The following is a 22,240-nucleotide window of genomic DNA, read 5'->3' as shown; positions in this document are numbered from 1 at the left end:
TTCTGCTGTCCTGAGTTGGTTACCATGATTTTTACCGTGATTGTCATGAAAGTTTGGTTCTGTTAATCTTTTATTTCTAGCCACTAAATGGCTGTACTGTACTGCACAATGATGCATTCGTGGTAAGCTATACAAGAAATTTAACATCAAGAACACAGTGTCTGCCAAGACATTTCAGCCATGAAAGCTTTTTATTCTGAAATGGCGTACCATATGTTGGACTAGATCATGACAGATTACAAAATGAGCAAAAGGCTTGATTTCACACCAGGTCAGATGGATTCCCAGCTAAAGGCTGGGGTTTCTTCATCTCACAGTATGGAACATTTGTCTTGATTTCAGCACAGTTGCCTTCCAAACATGTGTCTTGCAAAGCCACACTTCCCCTCTGGACAATCTTCAGGGAGTAATGTAGAGCGCTCGGCGTTTGTCTCACAGAAAAAACAATGACATCACGTTATGAGCTAAATCCCATTGGCAGGGTGTCTGGGGTGAGCTGCAGAGCAGTCTGTGGCCTGGTGGAGCTGTAGCCATTACCTACAGAGGGAAGAGTCGCGGGGGAGGCATTACACATGTCCAAATCGGCCCCAGGAATGTGTCCCCTGGGCCCTAATCTCAGCCCCCCAGTCTGGGGGGGAGGGGGGTGAGCCAGACAGTCTGTGGCTGCTTCTCCCATCATGCTGGAAATGCACACGTGCGTGTTTCACACACAGCCAGCACACATCTTCCTGTGAAGTCTTCCCTTCTCACTAGTCCTCATGTCTGAACATGGGCCAACCGCCTGAAATAATTATTGTGCTGTTTATTTAATGTGTGTGTGCTTGTGTTATCTGTGTAGCAGAGTAGTAATCAGTGATAGTTTTATATGTGCAGTTTGATTCACTTTTTAAATAATTAATTCCAAGTGACAGATCAGTGGTGTTATTTTCCACCTCTCCCTGATTCCTGGAGATTCCTCTCTGCCAATGTCTGCCCTGGAGTGAGAGTGTGTGAGTGTGTGAGTGTGTGAGTGTGTGAGTGTGTGAGTGTGTGAGTGTGTGAGTGTGTTTGAGAGTGAGTGAGTGAGTGAGTGAGAGAGTGAGAGAGTGAGAGAGTGAGAGAGTGAGAGAGTGAGAGAGAGTGAGAGAGTGAGAGAGAGTGAGTGAGTGTGTGAGAGAGTGTGAGTGAGTGAGTGAGAGAGTGAGTGTGTGAGAGAGAATGTGAGAGTGAGTGAGAGTGAGTGAGAGTGAGTGAGAGTGAGTGAGAGTGAGTGAGAGTGAGTGAGTGAGTGAGTGAGTGTGAAAGTGTGAGAGTGTGAGAGGTTAAAGGCTCAGGGGGAGTGGTTATGAGTATCTAACATCACACCTTACCTGAGCCCTGAGCCCTGAGCCTTAGCAGGCTCAGCTGACAGCAGTAACCTCTGCACTCTATCATGTCATGAGGCTCTTTAAACACACATTCTCCAGCGCAGCCCGGGCAGCAGCCAGCCCTAATAAAGCCGCTCAGGGGATTTATGGGAATGAGGGGGATCTCATTAGCACATGTGAAAGGGCAGTGGAGGAGTACGGCTCCTGTCCCCATAAACCCCACCTGGGGCGATCGGCCCGGAGCTGCAGCTCGTCTCCTCCAGGCCTTTCACTGCTGGGACTAATGCTGCCGTCAGATACACTGGACCTGATTCTGTTTAAATCAGCTCCAACCCCTCTGCATTTCCACTAACCCTGCATGTACTGAGGTGTATTTAATCATAATTTAGTTTATTTTGGTTTTCATCAGCATATTTTACTTTCTCCTTACGTTGTTTCATTGTCATATTCCACATAAGCAATCCCTGCCACCCCACTGATTTAATTGAGAAAGCTGCCTACAGGGCCTACAGCAGGTAGAATGGGTTCATTCAGGTCCAGTTTCCATCTTCATGTCTCCAGGTCTGACCTGTGTGTGTATCGCGTTTGTTTCACAGCCATTGTGGACGATGAGCGTCTGTCCGCGGAGGAGATGGACGAGAGGAGAAGACAGAACATCGCTTACGAATACCTGTGTCACCTGGAGGAGGCCAAACAGTGAGTACCACACCTGTGCACTTTACCTGTGTCACCTGGAGGGGGCCAAACAGTGAGTACCACACCTGTGCACTTTACCTGTGTCACCTGGAGGGGGCCAAACAGTAAGAATCACACCTGTGCACTTTACCTGTGTCACCTGGAGGGGGCCAAACAGTGAGTATCACACCTGTGCACTTTACCTGTCACTAAGAGGTGACAGTGATTAGGCTTTCATTTGAGTGTTTTGTGTCACTCTGTTGCCAAAGTGAGCTTGCCTGTGTGTTTATAAGGATGCTATTGTAATTAGGCAGTGCTGAGTGCATGCAGGAGTGATGTGTATTTATAGTGCTGAGCGCAAACAGGAGTGATGTGTGTTTTTCATTAAGGTCAAAGAGGAGTATTTCTGGGAGTGTGGAGCTGCTCTCTGTCCTGTATGAAATATTTTCCACAGTACAGCTCTCTCTCTTTCTCTCGCTCTCGCACAAAAATGGCTTAAAAGGTTGATTTGTTTTCAGTTACCTGTCGTATCTGGAGTTTCATGACACTATGTTTGTTTTATGTTGCCTAAATTTAGTAGCCAGGGTGTCTAGCTCGATTGATCTACAAAATGGACACCACCAAGGCTACAGTATATTCCATAGAATCCTGTGGGCTAGTGCAGCTCCTTTTAAGATTCTACTGCACACTGCTGTTCAGAAGCTCCTGGTTGTATCTGTAGTTGATTATAAGATTATTAGTCATGGAAACACTGGGGTTAAGGGATTAGGAAAGTATTCTTTATAAATGCAGAGAGAAAATGTAGCTATAGAAACTGTGAAAGGCTTTAAGACTGAAGATCATCAGAGTGTTTTACAGAAACACTCCTCTCTCGGTGATATGGATTTCTGCTCTGGGACTGGCAGGGTGGTCTAAATTGAGCCCAATTATATGCATAGTTTCAACCAAATGTTTTTACTTTGCAAACTGATGCTAGCCTCCCAATGCGTGTTTGAATTGTGGCGTCCATTTTGCTTTCATAATGTGAATGAACACAAGGCATTGGTAAAATAGTTTTTTTTTTTAAGTTCAGTTTGAGAATGTCAGCGCTGTCATGTTCAGCTTTCTGAAAGTGGAGGGAGTGGCGGCTCATGGCTTTGATTGACAGCTGTTCAGGCACAGCCCGCAGGTTAAGCGTATTAGGTTCACCTGATTAGCAGGGGATCGGTGCTGGGGTCAGAGTTCATGGCCTGCCTCCTCGTTCAGTGATGTAAATAGCTGCTCTTACATCCTTATCCCATTAATTTCCCTTTTATTGAAAGTCCCACAATCCCTTGCTGTTTGTACACAGGGGACATGGATACTTCAGACAGGCAGCCTGCTGATGATTCTGTGTTATTGTGGGTGGAACTGAAAATATTCATCCCAGTAGTGAAATTGCTAAATGATTGAGCAGTAACGGACACTCCAAGTAGCTGTGCTAAGTTGTTGATGTTTCTTGGTTTAAACAAATACTGCAGAGATTCATGGGCTGTGTTTTAAAGGGTGTGGTTTAATTGGCCAGTTGTGGTGGGCTTGTTCATACTCTGTGTAACACTTCCTGCTGCTGCAGCTCTGAGCGGCATGGTCCGCACACACACCTGTGGTGAGAGGAAGTGCGTTTCTCCGCCCAAGTCTCTCAGTTCCTCCCTCAGCCACACGCTTTAACCATTCCTGTCACACACATAGGCCTGTTACAGCACACGCCTGTCCCAGCACACGCCTGTGACAGCACACACTGGTGTGGAAACTGGAGTGATTCTGCACATTCCACATGCCAGAATACATGTTTTCTGAAGGGTTTAAGATGAAGGTTAATCGCTCATGTTGGTTAAACTGCACTCTCCTGCCATCATTCAGACCAGCTCTGAATGCTGATCTTCAGTTGTTCACCTCATTGTTGTGTCAGATTCAGTTTGGTTTCAGCTGGGTTAGGCTAAAGGCAGACTGGGGAAGTGGAATGGAGGCCACCTTAACCACGGCTTGGGTTTTTTTTTCCTAACTTGAGTACACTTTCATGTCCTGACAGAGCACTGTTATGTCGTGACAGTGCTATCTCTGCCTCTGGAAAGCTCCCGAGAGCCCAGATGAAGCCCCCTCACTAAAGCCCTGTTCCAAGAAGGATTATACCTCTGGCTGCTAATCAGCCTCTTAGAAGGGGGCATCACCATGGTGTTCAGAGGAGCAGAAACCCAGTGTGAATCTGTGTCAATCACAGTTGGAGAGGAAAATCACCCTTTGGAAATGGTTGAAATAGGCCATTTGATGCTGATATGGTAACTATGCTGTAGCTCCTATTTCCTGGGTTGATAATGATTTTAAGTTAAACCCACTAGGCTGATTTCCCAGTTAGGGATGAAGTCTAGTTAGACTAAAACATTTCCCCAATGGAGATATGAACTATATATATAAACAGTGGTGTGAAAAAGTGTTTGCCCCCTTCCTGATTTCTTATTTTTTTGCATGTTTGTCACACTTAATTGTTTCAGATCAAACAAATTTTTATATTAGTCAAAGACAACACAAGTAAACACAAAATTCAGTTTTTAAATCAAGGTTTTTATTATTAAGGGAGAAAAAAAAAGTGATTGCCCCCTAAACCTAATAACTGGTTGGGCCACCCTTAGCAGCAACAACTGCAATCAAGCGTTTGCGATAACTTGCAATGAGTCTCTTACAGCGCTGTGGAGGAATTTTGGCCCACTCATCTTTGCAGAATAGTTGTAATTCAGCCACATTGGAGGGTTTTTGAGCATGAACCGCCTTTATAAGGTCATGCCACAGCATCTCAATAGGATTCAGGTCAGGACTTTGACTAGGCCACTCCAAAGTCTTCATTTTGTTTTTCTTCAGCCATTCAGAGGTGGACTTGCTGGTGTGTTTTGGATCATTGTCCTGCCGCACAACCCAAGTTCGTTTCAGCTTGAGGTCACGAACAGATGGCCGGACATTCTCCTTCAGGATTTTTTGGTAGACAGCAGAATTCATGGTTCCATTTATCACAGCAAGTCTTCCAGGTCCTGAAGCAGCAAAACAGCCCCAGACCATCACACTACCACCACCATATTTTACTGTTGGTATGATGTTCTTTTTGAAATGCGGTGTTACTTTTACGCCAGATGTAATGGGACACACACCTTCCAAAAAGTTCAACTTTTGTCTCGTCAGACCACAGAGTATTTTCCCAAAAGTCTTGGGGATCATCAAGATGTTTTCTGGCAAAATTGAGACGAGCCTTAATGTTCCTTTTGCTCAGCAGTGGTTTTCGTCTTGGAACCCATGCAGGCCATTTTTGCCCAGTTTCTTTCTTATGGTGGAGTCATGAACACTGACCTTAACTGAGGCAAGTGAGGCCTGCAGTTCTTTGGATGTTGTTGTGGGGTCTTTTGTGACCTCTTGGATGAGTCGTTGCTGCGCTCTTGGGGTAATTTTGGTCGGCTGGCCACTCCTGGGAAGGTTCACCACTGTTCCATGTTTTCGCCATTTGTGGATAATGGCTCTCACTGTGGTTCGCTGGAGTCCCAAAGCTTTAGGAACCTTTTCCAGACTGATAGATCTCAATTACTTTCTTTCTCATTTGTTCCTGAATTTCTTTAGATCTCAGCATGATGACTAGCTTTTGAGGATCATTTGGTCTACTTCACTTTGTCAGGCAGGTCCTATTTAAGTGATTTCTTGATTGAGAACAGGTGTGGCAGTAATCAGGCCTGGGTGTGGCTAGAGAAATTGGACTCAGGTTTGATAAACCACAGTTAAGTTATGTTTTAACAGGGGGGCAATCACTTTTTCACACAGGGCCATGTAGGTTTGGATTTTTTTTTCTCAATAATAAAAACCTTCATTTAAAAACTGCATTTTGTGTTTACTTGTATTGTCTTTGACTAATATTTAAATTTGTTTGATGATCTGAAACATTTGTGACAAGTGTGACAAACATGCAAAAAAATAAGAAATCAGGAAGGGGGCAAACACTTTTTCACACCACTGTATACATATATATATATATATAATAATTTTGGTCTAGGCTTAATCTGTGTTGTAGTGATGAGTAATAGGTTTACTGCCATTGCACAGATCAGTAAAATACTGTGAGTGAAAATACTGTGAGTGGTGTTGGGCTGTTGGGCTGGTGAAGGTGAATGTTTTCAGTGGTGTTGGGTTGTTGAAGGTCACTGTGTTTGGTGATGTTGGATTGTCTGTGGTCTGTGGTCTCTAGGGTGGAACAAACCCCCAGTACTCTCTGCAGGCCACACCCCTGTTCTGTTCAGAACTGTTCCCCCCTCAGGATTTTAAGAATTGGACTTTGTACCTGCAGCACTAAACAAATACAGCTAACTCTGGCTTTTTTAGATAGCAGACTACTTTTAGAAATGTTTTCTGACTGACACATTGGCAGGGTAGGAACGACAGAGAGCTGATGGAAAATGAGTTAAACATTTATAACAGCCATAATCAGGCAAGAATAGTTTAATTTTTGAAAACATTTTGATGTGTTCCTTGGGGTATAGGCCTATTATTCAAATTACAAAAGGGGAAAATGTTGTAATGGAGCAGGGGGAGTGACACAATGTAGACTAATAAACGTATGTGAAATACCAATATAAGTGTAGATCTTTATATAGGCTTTGCCAATATACAGTACTTTGAGGACCGGGATCATATACCATGGAAGACTTATTTTTCTCTCCAAATAGACTTCTAACCAACGCAGTGAGCCACACCCTCCATACGCTGGGCCCAAACTGTGAATCAGGGGTGTGGGGAGCCATTCTGTAGGTTAGCTCACATGACTCAAAAACATGTACTACTTCATGTATTAATGAAACATGTACTAATTTAATTTCCCCATGACAGTTCTTCCACAGTAATGCACTGAGGTCAACTGTGAGTCTGTTAAGCACACTCATGCTTGGCTGTTACTACAGGAAACAGGAAAAGAGGAAGTGAAACACTGTGAGTGTCCAATAAGGTTAAAGGTGGGCTGGTCTGAGGGCTAAGCCAAGCTACACTGCTACGCTGTGTGTATCAGAAGTAGAACGTTTTGTGCGTTTGGACAAAATGACACGATGACTCATGGGAAATTGTCTGACCGTTTACTTTTAGGACGAGACATTTACATTTTAGTCATTTGGGAGACGGGGTTAGACAAAAGGGATAGGGATATCAGAAAGGCGGGCGGGGGAAATCAGGAGGGAGGACTAAGTTACAGTTTGAAAAGGTGTGTTTTTAGTCTGCGTCGAAATAGGGGGAGGGATTCTGCTGTCCTGACAGTGGTAGGCAAGTCATTCCACCACTGAGGAACCATAACGGAAAACAGGCGTGAACGTACAGCTCGACCGCCAGGTGCTTATAGAGAGGGAACCATAAGGCGACCAGAGCTGGCAGACCGGAGTGGTCTAGCTGGGGAGTAGGGAGTGATCAAGGATTGTATGTAAGGTGGGGCAGTCCCCTTAGCAGCCTGAAATGCCAACACTAGGGCCTTGAATCGGATGCACGCGGCAATAGGAAGCCAGTGGAGGCCAATGAGAAGCGGGGTGACATGAGCCGACCTGGGCTGACTGGTGATCAGGCGGGCTGCAGCATTCTGGACCAGCTGGAGGGGCTTGATGGCACACACTGGGACACCGGCTAGGAGGGAGTTGCAGTAATCCAGGCGGGAAATGGCGAGCGCCTGGACTAGGAGCTGGGTGGCTTTCTCCGTCAGGAGATGACGGATACGGCGTATATTGTACAGAAAGAACCTGCAGGTTCTGGCAGTGGAGGATACTTGTGGAGCCAGGCAGTTATCAAGAGTCACCCCAAGATTCTTTGCTGTACTGGAGGAGGAAACTACAAAGTCCTCAACAGTCAGTGAGAGGTTGATTGACGGAGAGGACTTAGAAGGGATGTAGAGACGCTCAGTTTTGGCAAGGTTAAGCTTCAGGTGGTGGGAAGTCATCCACGCAGAGATATCAGCCAAGCAGGCAGGGTATCGGGGGATGGGAGACGATGCTGTGTAGAATGTCCGTCATGCAGGTGTGAATTTCCCCCTCGTTCAGCCAAGTTGCCACAGGAAGTTCAGGTTTTGGCTGCCTGTCAGGGCTGGGAAAGGCCTTTGAAAACAGTCTCTGCAGTTATTTTCACTTAAGTGTGAAATCTGAACCATTGTCCTTTTCCCTGCATTGGGTCGTTTGACCTGTGACCTCCGGACATTTTTTTTTTTATCCTCCACCTCCACTGAAAGATATCCCACACTGCCTTTGGGGGTTTGAGAGGAAGCGTCTCCTTCTGCCGGAGAGGAAAGCGAAGCTGCTCTCCACTGGGATGATGAAGTGAAACTGAATAACAGAGCCATTTACAGTGGATCTGGACCAGGCCCAAACTCCCAGTGATCACTACACTCCACCAGATGACCAACAGTCTGGATACAACTCCAGTATCAAGTCATAGTTTCTTTGGCTAGAAAGAGGGTAGGAAATTCTTAATCGATGGTCTTCTGGATGATTAAATTGATGAAAGTACTTGCATCTTTGCCAAATGACTTGAGCTAGCTTATCAAAACAGCAGCTGTTAGCAGCACCAAAGTTTAAATTCAGTTTGCAGAAGTCTTAAAATACATGGCTTGTGTACTGGGAATAGACTCTTGTTTAATTTATACAATGAGGGAACAGATAGTCTATTTGCTGCAGTTTGAACAATAACAGGAAGGGGGGGTTTTTAGTTAAAAATAATATCATAGATTTAGCCAGGGAGACGTTCACCATTGTTCAGCACCAGGAAGTGGCACTTCAGAGTGGGGGTCTGTACCGGGATGTATCACTGTGCAGGAGTGGGGGTCTTTACTGGGATGTACCACAGTGTGCAGGAGTGGGGGTGCATAACGGCATGTAGCACCTTGTTAAGGAGTGGGGGTCTGTAGCTTCTACATATATTAAAGTTACTTTGTGCAGACACTGCTAAAAAATAAACACATTTTGAATTAAGAATATCATTAGCCCACAGGTGTGTGGCTATCTAGGTAGGTTCATCTGATGGACTCTTCATTTTGCATCACAGCTGTTGAAAAACAATCAGCATCATGAATATTTAGACTTTTGTTGTATTGTCAACAGGGTAGTGATAACATCCTTATTAATAATTATCCAGTTGATATGCTGTGAAGTTCAAACAAAAGAGTATGAGATTATTAATTGCTTACAGCTGTTCCCATTAAGAGCGTCAGTGTGTGACAGTTAATTTTCCCACAGAGTTCTGATTGTCAGTCAGATTTTATTCTTCTTTGAAGATATCCAAACCATCAGTATGTATCTCACACTGCAAACGTATTTCACATTGCCTGTGTTTTGTACTGTGAGAGTGCGTGTGTATTTCACTCTTGTGAGTGTGTGTTTTTTGTTATCTGTAAGGCTGAGAGCAGAGCCTGTATTATCAGAGGTAAACTTGCTGTATCTCCAGCGTTGTGGCAGTTGCTTGGCCTGCTGGGACAGAGGGTGAAGTGAAGGGCGGTAGTGCAGGTGAATTCCGTTCCCGCCATTTTACCTCCCTGCCCTCTGAGTGGAAGCTAATGTAATGCACAGCACAGCACTGCTTAATTCTGCATGGCTGTGAGCTCTTTAATTTCTATTTGTTCAGATCTGTCAGGTGCTGACATACGTACTGGCCTTTTAGAGCCTGTGTATGTATCTCTCATTACAGACAAATTCAGCGCCTGTGTGGCACCATCCATCATTGTCTTTATATGAGAGGATCTCCTTTATGCCACATCCTGCCATTTAGTTACACAACAGATCACTATCAGGCCTGTTAGCATAGCAGTGTTTTCTTCTCTGGAAGCTAACCAGTGTGTATGAAGCCTGTTTCATTTCACTTGTGACTGCGGTTGTGAAACCGTTGAAGAAAGTAAACATTTCAGATTTTTATGCTTGTCTTTCTGTAAGCTGTGAGATACGATCACTAATCATCACAAGGTTCAAATCATAAACGGCTGAAACCATCACTTTTTGACTGACACATGATCTACTACACTAAAATATAGAACAGCCATTTTGTGGATGGATGTTTTTCCATTCCATTCTTTGTGAAAGTCGCACAATCTTTTCAAAATTTGGTCACACCGAGAAAAAAAAAACTGCTAATGAAGTAAACTTATTGGCTTAATTTAGAAAGAGATTCCACTTCTCTTTGTAACTGGACCTCTCTCTTCGTTAAGCTGCTTCTAAAAGCCGTTCGCTAAATGAATCCGACAACCTAAATCCTCTTCATGCTGCTTTCCTGGAGTCGGGCCATCTCAGCCAATCAGCAGCGCACTGCTGAGGTCTGGAACCAATCAGCTACAGCATGACTGCATTGGAGAAGAAGCTTCTGATTGGCTGCGAGTGTTAGAGCAGGCCTAAAATCACATACCCCTCATCACACTCCGTAATGCGGACATTTCGCCGTTACTGGAGTCGTCAGCGTGTTGGCTTGTGCGCAAGACTGAAAGTGATTCACCGCTGCCTTTGCGTGCGGAGGGAAGATGTGTTTTTATGATCCTGAGATATGCCAAAAAGAGCTCGAGTTTGATCATTTCTGATAGAGATCCAGACAATCATTGTACAGCACATCAGTGAATGGACTGTGCCATATGTATATGTCGACGTAGAAATTTGAACAACCCCCCTCACTACTGAACATATCTTAGTGCATAGCCTCGCTGGCTCATGTTTCTGTGAAAGACTCCACCCTGAAACCACACCAGCTTTCAGAATCGTACCCTTCTTCCCCTCTCTCTGTCACACGCGCCAAACCAAACGACATCCGGTTTCAAACACACACCCATGCCACAGTCTGCTGGAGCACACCACCCTGCCTATGATGTCTGCCTATAGCCTCAGGGCTCTGACTGACTGGGGCAATTGCTTTTAAACCATGGGGAGAGGAAGAGTGTTATGCTTGATCATTTCTCAAGGGAAGATGCATATAAAAGTGTAATATATACTGATAATATAATATAATATAATATAGAGTCTGTACCTACTGTATTGATCAAGTAGCACAAATAAGCACGTTTCAGAAGATTTCGGCAACTTATCTTAACCTGTATATTATATAACCTATGATATTATTCCTACTGTAATATCCAATATATTCTTGAAAATTGGGGAATTGTTTGAGATTGCTTTTCTCTTTTGCTATTTGTATGTTATCTGATATTAAGTTATTGACCTGCCTTAAGTGCGAACTGTTTAAACAGAAGAGCAGCTTCAGGCTGGAGGGATCTTACTCAGCTGTACTGGAGCTCAGATACTCACAGGGTATGTTTGTGCGCTCAGATAAACCAGAAATACACAATAGCCAATCAGCCAAGTAGAATCTCCCTGTGAACAGATTTAACTGTCCCTAGATTACCCTCATCTCATGCATACAGGATTTAACACAGCGCCACACTGCACAGCTTGTTTGTGATGTGATGGGGCTGGCCTTCTGAAGGTATACAGTTTGAATGGGCAAACCCCACACCCTGTATTGCCTGCGACCATGCATGACTGGTGTGTGTGTGTGTGTAGGCTGTTCACTGTTAGGCATGCATGCAGCATTGGTGTGTGTGTCTGCGTGCGTGCGTGCGTGTGTGTGTGTGTGTGTCTGCGTGTGTGTGTGTGTATGTGTGTGTGTGTATCTGTCTGCGTGTGTGTATGTGTGTGCGTGTATGTGTGTGTGTGTGTGTATGTGTGTGTGTCTGTCTGTGTGTGTGTATGTGTGTATGTGTGTATGTATGTGTGTGTGTGTGTGTCTGTGTCTGTGTCTGTGTGTGTATGTGTATGTGTATGTGTATGTATGTATGTGTGTATGTGTCTGTGTGTGTGTCTGTGTGTGTGTCTGTGTCTGTGTGTGTGTGTATATGTGTGTCTGTGTGTATGTATGTGTGTCTGTGTCTGTGTCTGTATGTGTCTGTGTGTGTGTGTGTGTGTGTCTGTGTGTGTCTGTGTGTGTCTGTGTGTCTGTGTGTCTGTGTGTCTGTGTGTGTGTGTGTGTGTGTGTGTGTGTCTGTGTGTGTGTGTGTGTGTCAGCCTGGTAGCTGTGAGGTATGTCTGCACCATAGGCTTGTCCCTCAGGGGCGGTTCACTTGTCTCAGGGTGCTTCCTGTAGGACCCAGCCCGGCCCTTTCTCTCTGCACTGATGTACTTCACTTTCCATGCCGTTATTCAAAATGTATCATGATGGAGGGAAAGCCCTTAGACGGCAAGAAACAAAGCAGTTTCTGCTGACAGAGAAACTGGCTTGATTGGTCTTTTAAAGAAACCAAGAAATGTGTTGACACGTCACGTCCGAGCCTTCTTCAGTAAATTAAACGTGCGTCTTTAAGACGGGCAAATCCATCATGGAGGAGTGGATGAGTGGATGAGTGGATGAGTGGATGATTGGAGGGCTAATGAGGAAAGAGAGGAGAGGAGTGAAAGTAATGGTGGTGCTCACTGATCCTCCTCAGACTCCACTCCAGGGAAAAGTGCTTTTTCTACAGACTGTGGAAGAGCTGACGCTGGGCTCTGACACCTCGGGAACGCACACTGTCTGGCACAGAACTTTCATCTCACTGCGGCTGCCACTTCCTGTAAAATAGCACGCCCAGCAAACTGGAAAAATTAATTTCAGTTTTGATTCACTGTCGGTACAGCAGCATTCAGATTCCTTTACTTTCACTGTTTAAGGTTGTAACAGTCTGTGAGATGCACTTCAAGAAATTTCCCCCTATGAGTTTACCTTGTCAGTGTTGGATCAGATCTTGAGCACAGAGCCCTCAATGTGGTGGGAGATGGGTTTTTGTTGTAGAAGAATCTGTGTGTGTGTGTCTGTGCGTGCAATCCTTGTTGTGAGACCTCCTGGCAGTGCACTCCCGGTTGACCATGTGCTTCCTGGTCAGTGGGGTGCTAATGTGAAGTTGAAATGTTCAGCAGATTATTAACAGAGCTCAGTAATTTATGTGTTTAATCATTTCTATGGTTTGCATACCATGGATGCCATCATCATAGAATTACCGTCTCCTCAGCATTACAAGTGCCTTGAAAACTGATGCATTATGAAAAAACGACGCTGTAGGTTTTGACTGTTTGCCACATTTCTCTGCTGACACAGTGACGCATTGCAAGGGTCACTGGGAGTCTTGCATTAAGCAACTTCTTCACTTGACTTTTGTCCCTATCATCACCTCTCAATCTGACATGTCTCTGTTCTGTTATTCAGCAGATGTTTGGACTGGTTTTCCTCATCTCGGGATTTGATGGGTTTATGTGCAGATTTCAGCCTAGTCTGGCCTCACTTCTGCTAATGAAGTTAAGGACAGTATTTAAGGAGAATACTGGAAACACAAAACCATCACCCACAGAACTTTAGAGCAGGGGACTCAACCTTTTCTCATCCAGGGACCCCCACCCAGGCCCAAAGGCATCCAGCGGACACACGTCAAGTTAAAAAGGGCTACATTTAAAAAAGGGTTTTATATTTAGAAATACAGTATTCTCCCAAATTTATATATAGTCAATTTGTATCCAGTCTGGTCAGAGACCCCCTGCAGTACTTCCACAGACCCCCCTGTCTGTCTCATTTGGTAATAATCCAAGCAGGGGTGTAATTAGCAGGCTCAGAGACCCTCGTCCATCACACTAGTATTTAGTCACAGAGTTTAGTTAAGCAGTCAGAGGTCAAAGGTCTCAGAGGATCTGCTCTCTTTAGTTTATCTTTTGTGAAAATGACCAGGGGCTTCCAGGCATCCTCAGCAGGGGTGAGCAGGGACAGACACATCCGTGTCTGTTTCTGTATCTGTTCCACCAGGGAAACGATCTCATCTGGATTCAGGAAGGGGGGGAGGGGGGGAGCGGTTGCAGACAAACTATTGACATCAGTGCGTTGCCAAATGTGTTAAAATGCACGTTACTACCCAAAAAACAGCCCATATCTCATTTTTCATTTCATATTCTCTGGTAATCTCATCTTCCAAGTCTTCTGAATATCATTGTCAGCGAAAATTCCCTGTGTGTTTTACAGGCCCTGCGTTTGGCCACACCTCCTGACCTCAGTATGGCTTTTCAGACTCTGGCTGGACGCCTGGTTCCCTTTCCCCAAAGTTTAACCACCCCTTGGGGGGACACGCAAGACCCCCCAAACTCCGTCAACTGGTGTTAGCCTGTGAAGTAATAATACTGCCATTCTGCATTTCTGAGCAGCTCAAACTCTACAGTCAGTCAAACTCCACCCTATACAGACAGCTTAACACACCACCTATTAATATTTACATGTCTCTTAATTGTTGTATTTTATTATACAGTACGTGATTTGTTGCTATGTTAAGTTAATCGCAGTATGTGTTTAGTGTATCTCCGTAATAGGCTACTCTGTCGGCTCGTTTGACTGCAGCTGCAAACCTCTGTGTAACTCTGAATTATGTAAAGGGTTGGGCTCTTCAGTACTCTCTCTCTGATGCAGAATTAATGATCTCTTTAAACATGAGCCCCTGGCATCTTCCCTGAACGCAAATGCCATGTCCCCTCTCATTGTAAAGTAGCCAGGCTTTTTCCGTAATTATAATGGTACACACTGTACAGCGAAAATGCACAGTGTGTTAATCTGTCTATGTTGCTTTAGTACAGCTGTGAACTGCTCACGTCTTTTATGACTTCACCATACCAATCCCATTTAGAACGTCAAATTCATTTTCAGCCTTCATATACTTTTTTGTCTGTAAGAATACTTTCTCTGGGCTCATTAAGTGAGGAGGCTCGGACTGGCTGGCTGAATTGTGATTGGGCAGAGCTAGCGATGACATCATCCGTAAGGGCCAGAGCCCAGACCCAGTGTAGGTGCCTTAACAATGCCCGCTTGTCTCAGCGCAAAAGGTCACTGAAATTTTATTTCCCAGAACAGAGTTTGTCTAATACTTACAGGCCTGAATTTCAGCCAGCCCTGAAATGTATCTGCATGCATTCAGCACTGTGATATATCTGCACGCATTCAGGTTCATGACTGTAAAGTTTTGAGAAAATATTTTGCATTGGATTTTGTCTGTGATGTCTGTTGCTTTTCATGCATTGCATAACTCAATGGAAAGAGGTAGTGCATTGCCTTTGAGTTGATGATCTTGTCAATATGCACTCTGCATATTGCACTCTGACAGATCTCAGATTTTGTATTGCTGGTAATTCCTGTATTGTCATTAGCTTTAGTCCTGACCACATGGGTTTGTTGAAGGTAGTGCACTAATTTGGGAATGAACAGCCCCCCCTACTTAAAAGTCACACAAAGTTTAAAATTTAGGGATATGTATTTGGTGTGAGAAGGTTAATTTGGCACACAAACACACACCGACGGTGTATTCCAGATTCCAGCAGTGGAGGAATGTGATATATTGGTTTTGTGCGTAACTCATCACTGCTGTAAAATGGAAGCGCTCTGAAAGAACAATGCGTGGATGCACAGCAGCTGCTGGTGTGTGCTGGCCTGCTGCTCATTCTTTCCCTAATGCAGAATAGCCACTCAGATAATGGCCCCCTTGTCGTCTCACAGATCCATAATTGTCTGTTCTATTTGTAGAAAAGAATACAATGGTAACACTGTCACTCTAGATTGATGCCATACATTACAGAGCCAAGCTTTTTTCAGCATACTGTTACCAAAGGGCTCATTTATTCTGAAGAAATGGGTCGCAGTGCCAATAAAACGAGTTTGTCGGACTATTCATCAATCCCAGGTTTAAACGAAGCCATAGCCTGCTGTTTCCAGCAATGCGAAACCTGTACCACTGAGTCCCGCAAAAAACTGAGTCAATATTGGCTTTGGTTCCTGACTTTGAGCTCAGAATGTAGCCATAGTGTGAGCTGGGTTTGATATAGAGAGATAGCGCTTGTATGCGGAGCTGGGTTTATATTGAGAGATAGCGCTTGTATGGCAGTCGGTTTATCTCTGCTCACGTGGGAATTTTCCCGCCCTGTTCCTGCCAGGACCTTTCACAAAGAGGGCGGAGCAGTGAAGGGCTTTGCCTGTGTGTGTAGGAGGCGGTGCCAAGGACTGGCCAATGAGAGCCCTTAGCCACAGCCCATGGGTGCTGCCACGGTAACGGGATCCTGCAGGTGTGGGGCCACTGGCGTCTCAGAGCTGTGTCAGAGGTGTGAGAGGCCCAGGCCATGGGGGCGAGAGGATCAATAGTCACTTAATCCACTATTAACCCCGATCGTTCCGCTGGATTAGCTCACCGCGTGGCACTGTGGCTAATTCCCACCTCAGCCCCTCCTGCTGAGGTCAATGTTGACACGCTCTCACTCTGGGTCAGCTCATGGGTTTCCAGCGTTCAGACACAGCCTTGGGGGGTTCTGTCTCAGATATTATCTGACGGTGGTACATGGGGGCAGAGGCCAGGGACTGTGCAAGGCTGCCATTATTTCTGCTGTGTGGGGGGGCACATTGCATAAGATCTCACATTCAAAAACTGGCTATTCATTTCTGGGACTAAATATTTGTAAAATTTGTAAAATATATCATCATAATTTATCATTTGAATTCTTCACATGAATCGCCTCACTTGGACAAAACTCTACTTCTCCAGCTTCACGACGGTGGACTCGTTTTACAGAATTATTTTAATCAAATTTAATGTCAGCTACATTATTCAGGTTCAGTTCTGACCTGGCAGATTTGCTGTCAGTATCATCTCATTAGACAATGAACTGTTTATTTTTCAAATGCATTTCACTGTTGTATTTCTCTATATCAGGGATCTCACACTTGAATCCCGCTGTGTGTGATGGCTTTCAGTGTGTTTCAGGCCTTGGTTGTTAAGCCTGATTTATACTTCTGTGTCGAGTCTACGCTGTTGAGAGCATTTATACTTGCTTTGGGATGTCTGCGTCACCTTGCAATTACACCGCCAAAATGGTAGTTTTCGTTGTCATTATATCCCATAATCATTTGCGATTAACTGTATGGATCTTACTTTCGTTAAATGAATGGCGGCTGAAAACAGCGGCGGAGTTCAGAAATAACTGTAAAAGAGCTTGTTCACAAGTGCAAGTACACAACGAGCTTGACATTTTGTTTTAGTTATACTTTATGAACCACATTTTAAGTGCTCAACACACTGAAATCACATATGTAAGGTTCTAAGCCTCCGTGAGCTAGCCAGCTAAATTGCTTGTAATTACGCATCACGTAATCACTTCATTTCACTCTGACAACTTTCTGCCAGCAAAGTGCATCTCAATTGCATTCTGTGAACACACCTCTGAAGTTGCCTTTTTTTGAAGGACAGATTACTAATCAGGCAACAAGGCATTAAGTCAACTGATTTTGGCTTTGGACACAGCAAAGGCAATTGAAACTAATCAATGGCGGAGCAGCCAGAAATGCATTATGCAATGCCACCAAGCGGACCAATCACAGCTCTTACAGTCCGTGTCGCCACGGTTGGAGTGAAAACCTACTGGCCAGTAGATCTCCATGAACATCCCTGCTCTAGATGTAGAATGAGGTGTGGTTTGTTAGGGTTGGAGTGACTATCAGCTGTGTGAAGGGTGCTGGGTTTGGGAGTTTGGGTGTGGTCTGGGTTGTGGTTTGATGGTGCCCATCCTGTCTCAGGTGGATGGAGGCGTGTTTGGAGGAGGAGCTGCCAGCCCCCACGGAGCTGGAGGAGGGCCTTCGGAACGGAGTCTACCTCGCCAAACTCGCCAAGTTCTTCGCCCCAAAAATGGTGTCTGAAAAGAAGATTTACGACAGAGACCAAACGCGTTACAAGGTACAGAAATTAACATCATAAATCAACATCGCCACGAGGCTGTGATGTTTATAATATCATCGCCAATCTTGTATCTCACATAAACCAGTCTACTTTTCTTACATAACTTTGTATCTGAATTCATGGATGGTGCAATCCCGTAGGGGCAGTTTAGCCAAACTTGGCAGATATCTTTGGAGTTGGTCCGGTCTTCTGTACAGACATAGTAAAGCATGTAATTGGTCAGGCCTGACATACAGACACAGTAAAGCGTGTAGTTGGTCAGGCCTGACATACAGACACAGTAAAGCGTGTAGTTGGTCAGACCAGTACAGACACAGTAAAGCTTGTAGTTGGTCAGGCCTGTACAGACACAGTAAAGCGTGTAATTGGTCAGGCCTGTACTGACACAGTAAAGTGTGTAGTTGGTCAGGCCTGATGTACAGACATTGTGATGGATGTTCTGTGGCCTCTCTGCAGGGGGGCACAGCTGTAACAGCTGGAAGGCTGTCAGGAGACCCACGCTTCACAGTGTCAAACAGGAAGCCATGGGTCTAATCCTGCCCCACATAGAGGTCCCATTTCCTGTAAGCCGCCCCCTGTGAGGGTTAGGACGGTTGCACAGAGCAGCTGCACTGATAGCACCGTCTCCCAAACACACTCTGTCCCAGGACACACGCTGTTTGGGAAAAGATCACAGGCATCCTGGCGGGGGGGCGTAGGGCAGGGGTCAAAGGTCAGGGCAGTATGATAAGACCTGGTGTATAGGTGACCTCATTGAGAATTGACCTGAACAAGGCACCATACCGTCAACATTGCTACAGTGTCATGAGAAAGAGCTAAGTGCGCATCCTGTGTCACTGATGTGCTGCAGACCTGTTCATGTGATTCATGTCTGTTCATGTCTTCACACTTTTTTCATTGTGTAATCTATACTTCATCTCTTAGAACTTATTTTACATTTACCGTAAGATATTCATAAATGCGATTGGTACTTATGAGCTATTGATGTACATGCCGCAATCCTTTACATGAACACATCTTCAATAATTGGGCAATGCAGTAATGTTGCATCATGATGTTAACATGTAGAGAGGAAAGTGTACAGAGAAAATGGAGTGTAAAGTGGATTGTTTATTTTCCTTTTAGCTTACACTGTTAACTGAGACCTCACACAAATGATTGATGCTTCCAGCCAGAGTTTAAGATATTATGGTATTAAGATATATTACTCACAGGGATTCACTCACAGATTATACAGTATAAATTGCAAGACTGTAAAGTCCGCTGTTTTGCTAATTAAGCAACAGTATGACTCTCCAGTACATTGGTCATTTTCTCATTGGCGTCACAGGTACACTCTCCATAGACACAGGCTTCCTCTTCACTGTTTTTGAGAGATTCAGAAGCTCTTAATCCTGAGAGGCCCTTAATACGTAGAAAATCCCCACTACAGTGCAGAAATGAGGCAGTTTTGTTTGAATTGTTTCCAGCACACGGGACTTCACTTTCGACACACGGACAACACGGTGCAGTGGCTGAGAGCCATGGAGTCTGTGGGCCTTCCCAAGGTAGGGGCCGCCAACTTATCCTGACCTCCAAACTGCCATTTCTCCTGACCGCCATTTTCTCCTGGTCAACCCCGTTGATGTTGGGGGTCCGGGCTGATTGTGCGAGACAGGTGGGCATTGTTAAGGCACCTCCACTCCAGTGAAGCCAGGAGGGTCCAGTGAAGCCAACTCAGAGCCTTTGGTCCATGGAGGGTCTGCTGAATGTGTGATGTAGTTCTTCAATATGCCTCAGTTTGCCTGCGTAAATCCCTCATTTAAATAAATGTATCTCTCTTGCTATGGAATTACCTTCATAAAATAACATTGTTGTAATGCTTTAATGGATTCATAATTAGGTGATTTGGTTTTTGCCTAAACCTGCCTATTTGGCCTGAGAACCTGTTAAGTGTTGGTGGGATATCTATAAGTGTCCTCTTTGCAGGGGGTGTTTGGCGATTACATCATCTGTGTCCCTGAAGCTTAGTGAGTCAAAGATTAGTCGTCCTGGTGTGTACAGAGCTGATCTGTGATTGGACGTGTAAATAGCCTTGTGGGCGGAGTCCTGCTGGTGTGTGAGCGCAGCTGTGAGTGTGGAGGTCAGTGCCTGTGTCCTGGTGCAAGGCATGCTGGGAAGCGGCGGTCTGGCCGGTGGAGGTCCTGAGAGAGAGCAGCTGGGGAACATTCGAGCGGGCTGTTTCTGCCTCTGCTTTTTCTCATGATGTCATACCCCCGCGCCGTTAGACTCGTTCACCCGAGTGCAGGTTATAGCTCCGCTCCCAAATCTGGAGAACCTCACAGACCCCCCCCCCCCCCCCCCCCCCCGCCCTCTCTCTGTACACCAGCCCTGTCCCAGAATGCACTGCGGGTGTGTGTGGGAAGTGACTCTCAATCCCAATATATCATTCATCTCATAAATGTATTACAGTGTATGCCTATGGAAAGTGATGCTATAAACTAGCATCTGTTGTTAATTATTATGTTATGAGTAGACTCTTCTACATTTCAGTGCACACATATTGAAATGAAGTGAGCTGGGTTTCAGTGACTTATCTGGCACGTGGGCGCATTGCTACATGGCATAAACTGAAAATAATAGTAAACGCATAATAATAAACACATAAGCAGTAGTAAGAACAGATGAATTGGTGAATAGTGGATTAATTCACTCTTGGTATACTCTGTACAAATGAGTTCCAACACTGCGTGAGTGTTTCAGACGCACATTAATTTATTCATCTGTCATGATCTCTGCATTTTTGAACCATTTAATAGCAAACAGACCTAAATGTCTAACTGCTGTAGTCATAGCTTGTCTCTGTACTGTATGGTTTCTTCATCTTTTGCCACTTAGTTCCTTAGCATATCTATTTGTGCTGCTGCATTTCTGTCTAAATTTATAAAGCTGTTCTCAAGATCAACAAGGTTGGGGATTTAATGTGGTTTATTCCCATTTTCAGATATTCTATCCGGAAACAACTGACGTGTATGATCGTAAAAACATGCCGAAAGTTACCTACTGCATACACGCATTAAGGTAAGACAGTCTCAACTGAATTTAGATATGTAGTTTAGTTTGACTGGTTTTTCACTTCATTTCTCACAAACTTACAGTCCACTCACTGACTGCAGGCTTTATTTATTTCAAACGCAAATTATTTTATCTCTGGTGAAAAACGGTATCTTCCTGCAGAGATTTATATGATTTACATGAAGCAGTTTCCTGAGTACTGCAGAGTGTGTTTCTGTGTGATTACTGTAATATTGTACTTTCTGTAATAAAACTGAAGTAAAAATGAGCAGCACTACAGGAGACAGCACCCACTCGTGTGTAACTTGATGTAGACTGCAGACAGACACTATTCTTTCATGTTAAAAGGAGCATAAGATTGCAATTTAAACGTTTCAAACAGTTCAACAGTAAATAAAAAAAGAATAATTTGTGTATGTCCAGACTGGAGTTCTCGCTGCTTTAGGCCAGCCCACCAGGCCGATAGGGGGCTTCCTGTCTGCTTTGAGTCATTTCCTGTCAACAGATATGTTTTCCCTTTGCCATCTGTCAAATGGTGAAACCTGGACCGTGTTCATATTCTCTCCCGCTGGCAAACGGTGTCTTGAGCCGAGGCTCGAGTGATGTAATATCCATGTCATCAGTGTTTCTGCTGAGAATTCTCTAGAGCAGTCAAAAGATACTAAGTTGTGCGCATTTTGGACATTCCTACTCTTTGGGTGGCCTGTAGCGTAGTGGTTAAGGTAGATAACTTGGACCCACAAGGTCGGTGGTTCGATCCCCAGTGTAGGCACAATAAGATCTGCACAGCCGTTGGGCCCTTGAGCAAGGCCCTTAACCCTGCATTGCTTCAGGGGAGGATTGTCTCCTGCTTAGGCTCATCAACTGTATGCCGCTCTGGATAATGCCAATAATGTAATATAATGGGTGTCGGAGACAAGTCACACAACAATCTTAAACACCAAGGACTGATGCTGTTTTTGGGCTGGGGTATTGGCCTTGTGGAGGCAGCGGATACAGTTTTTAATGGGGAAAAATATGTTTTAGGCCCCAACATACATAACCTCTGAGTCTGAGATAGAGCCTGGAATGGACAGGACTCCCATTCAGTTCCTCCTGATGAAGGAAGTGGTTCCATTTGAAGTTCCAGTGCTGAACATCGATTGGGACTGGGTGTTATGGTCAGCTGAGACCAATTCTTTATTTTTTATTTTTTATTTTGACCAACCACAACAGTGGTGGTTTTGGTGTCAACACCTGGGTTTTTGCATCAAAGAATCCGAGGGCTGTTGTTAGTGAGTGGAGTCTCAAACTCCAGTAAGTACCACAATATTCCAATGGCAGTATTTCTGAAGGGGCATTGTGTTTGCATATGAAATGTGCTCTTTTGCTTGAACAAACACACAGTGATATCCCTTTCTCCTTATCACTC

At 44.7% G+C, this 22,240-nt stretch overlaps 1 protein-coding gene across 1 annotated transcript in view; it reads left to right on the top strand.

The window, feature by feature from the left end:
* Positions 1-22,240, top strand: part of iqgap2 (IQ motif containing GTPase activating protein 2) — a 68,961-nt gene that overhangs the window by 4,904 nt on the left and 41,817 nt on the right. Inside the window, exons 2-5 of the mRNA XM_061259770.1 lie at positions 1,943-2,042; positions 17,616-17,772; positions 19,245-19,322; positions 20,759-20,835. Of these exons, the coding sequence (XP_061115754.1) occupies positions 1,943-2,042; positions 17,616-17,772; positions 19,245-19,322; positions 20,759-20,835 (412 nt within the window). The remainder of the gene's footprint in view (positions 1-1,942; positions 2,043-17,615; positions 17,773-19,244; positions 19,323-20,758; positions 20,836-22,240) is intronic.

This window comes from Conger conger, chromosome 11 (genome assembly GCF_963514075.1).
Source record: "Conger conger chromosome 11, fConCon1.1, whole genome shotgun sequence".
Classification (NCBI taxonomy): Eukaryota; Metazoa; Chordata; class Actinopteri; order Anguilliformes; family Congridae; genus Conger; species Conger conger.
The sequence above is the reverse complement of the archived record's forward strand: the minus strand, read 5'-3'. Positions and strand labels throughout refer to the sequence as shown.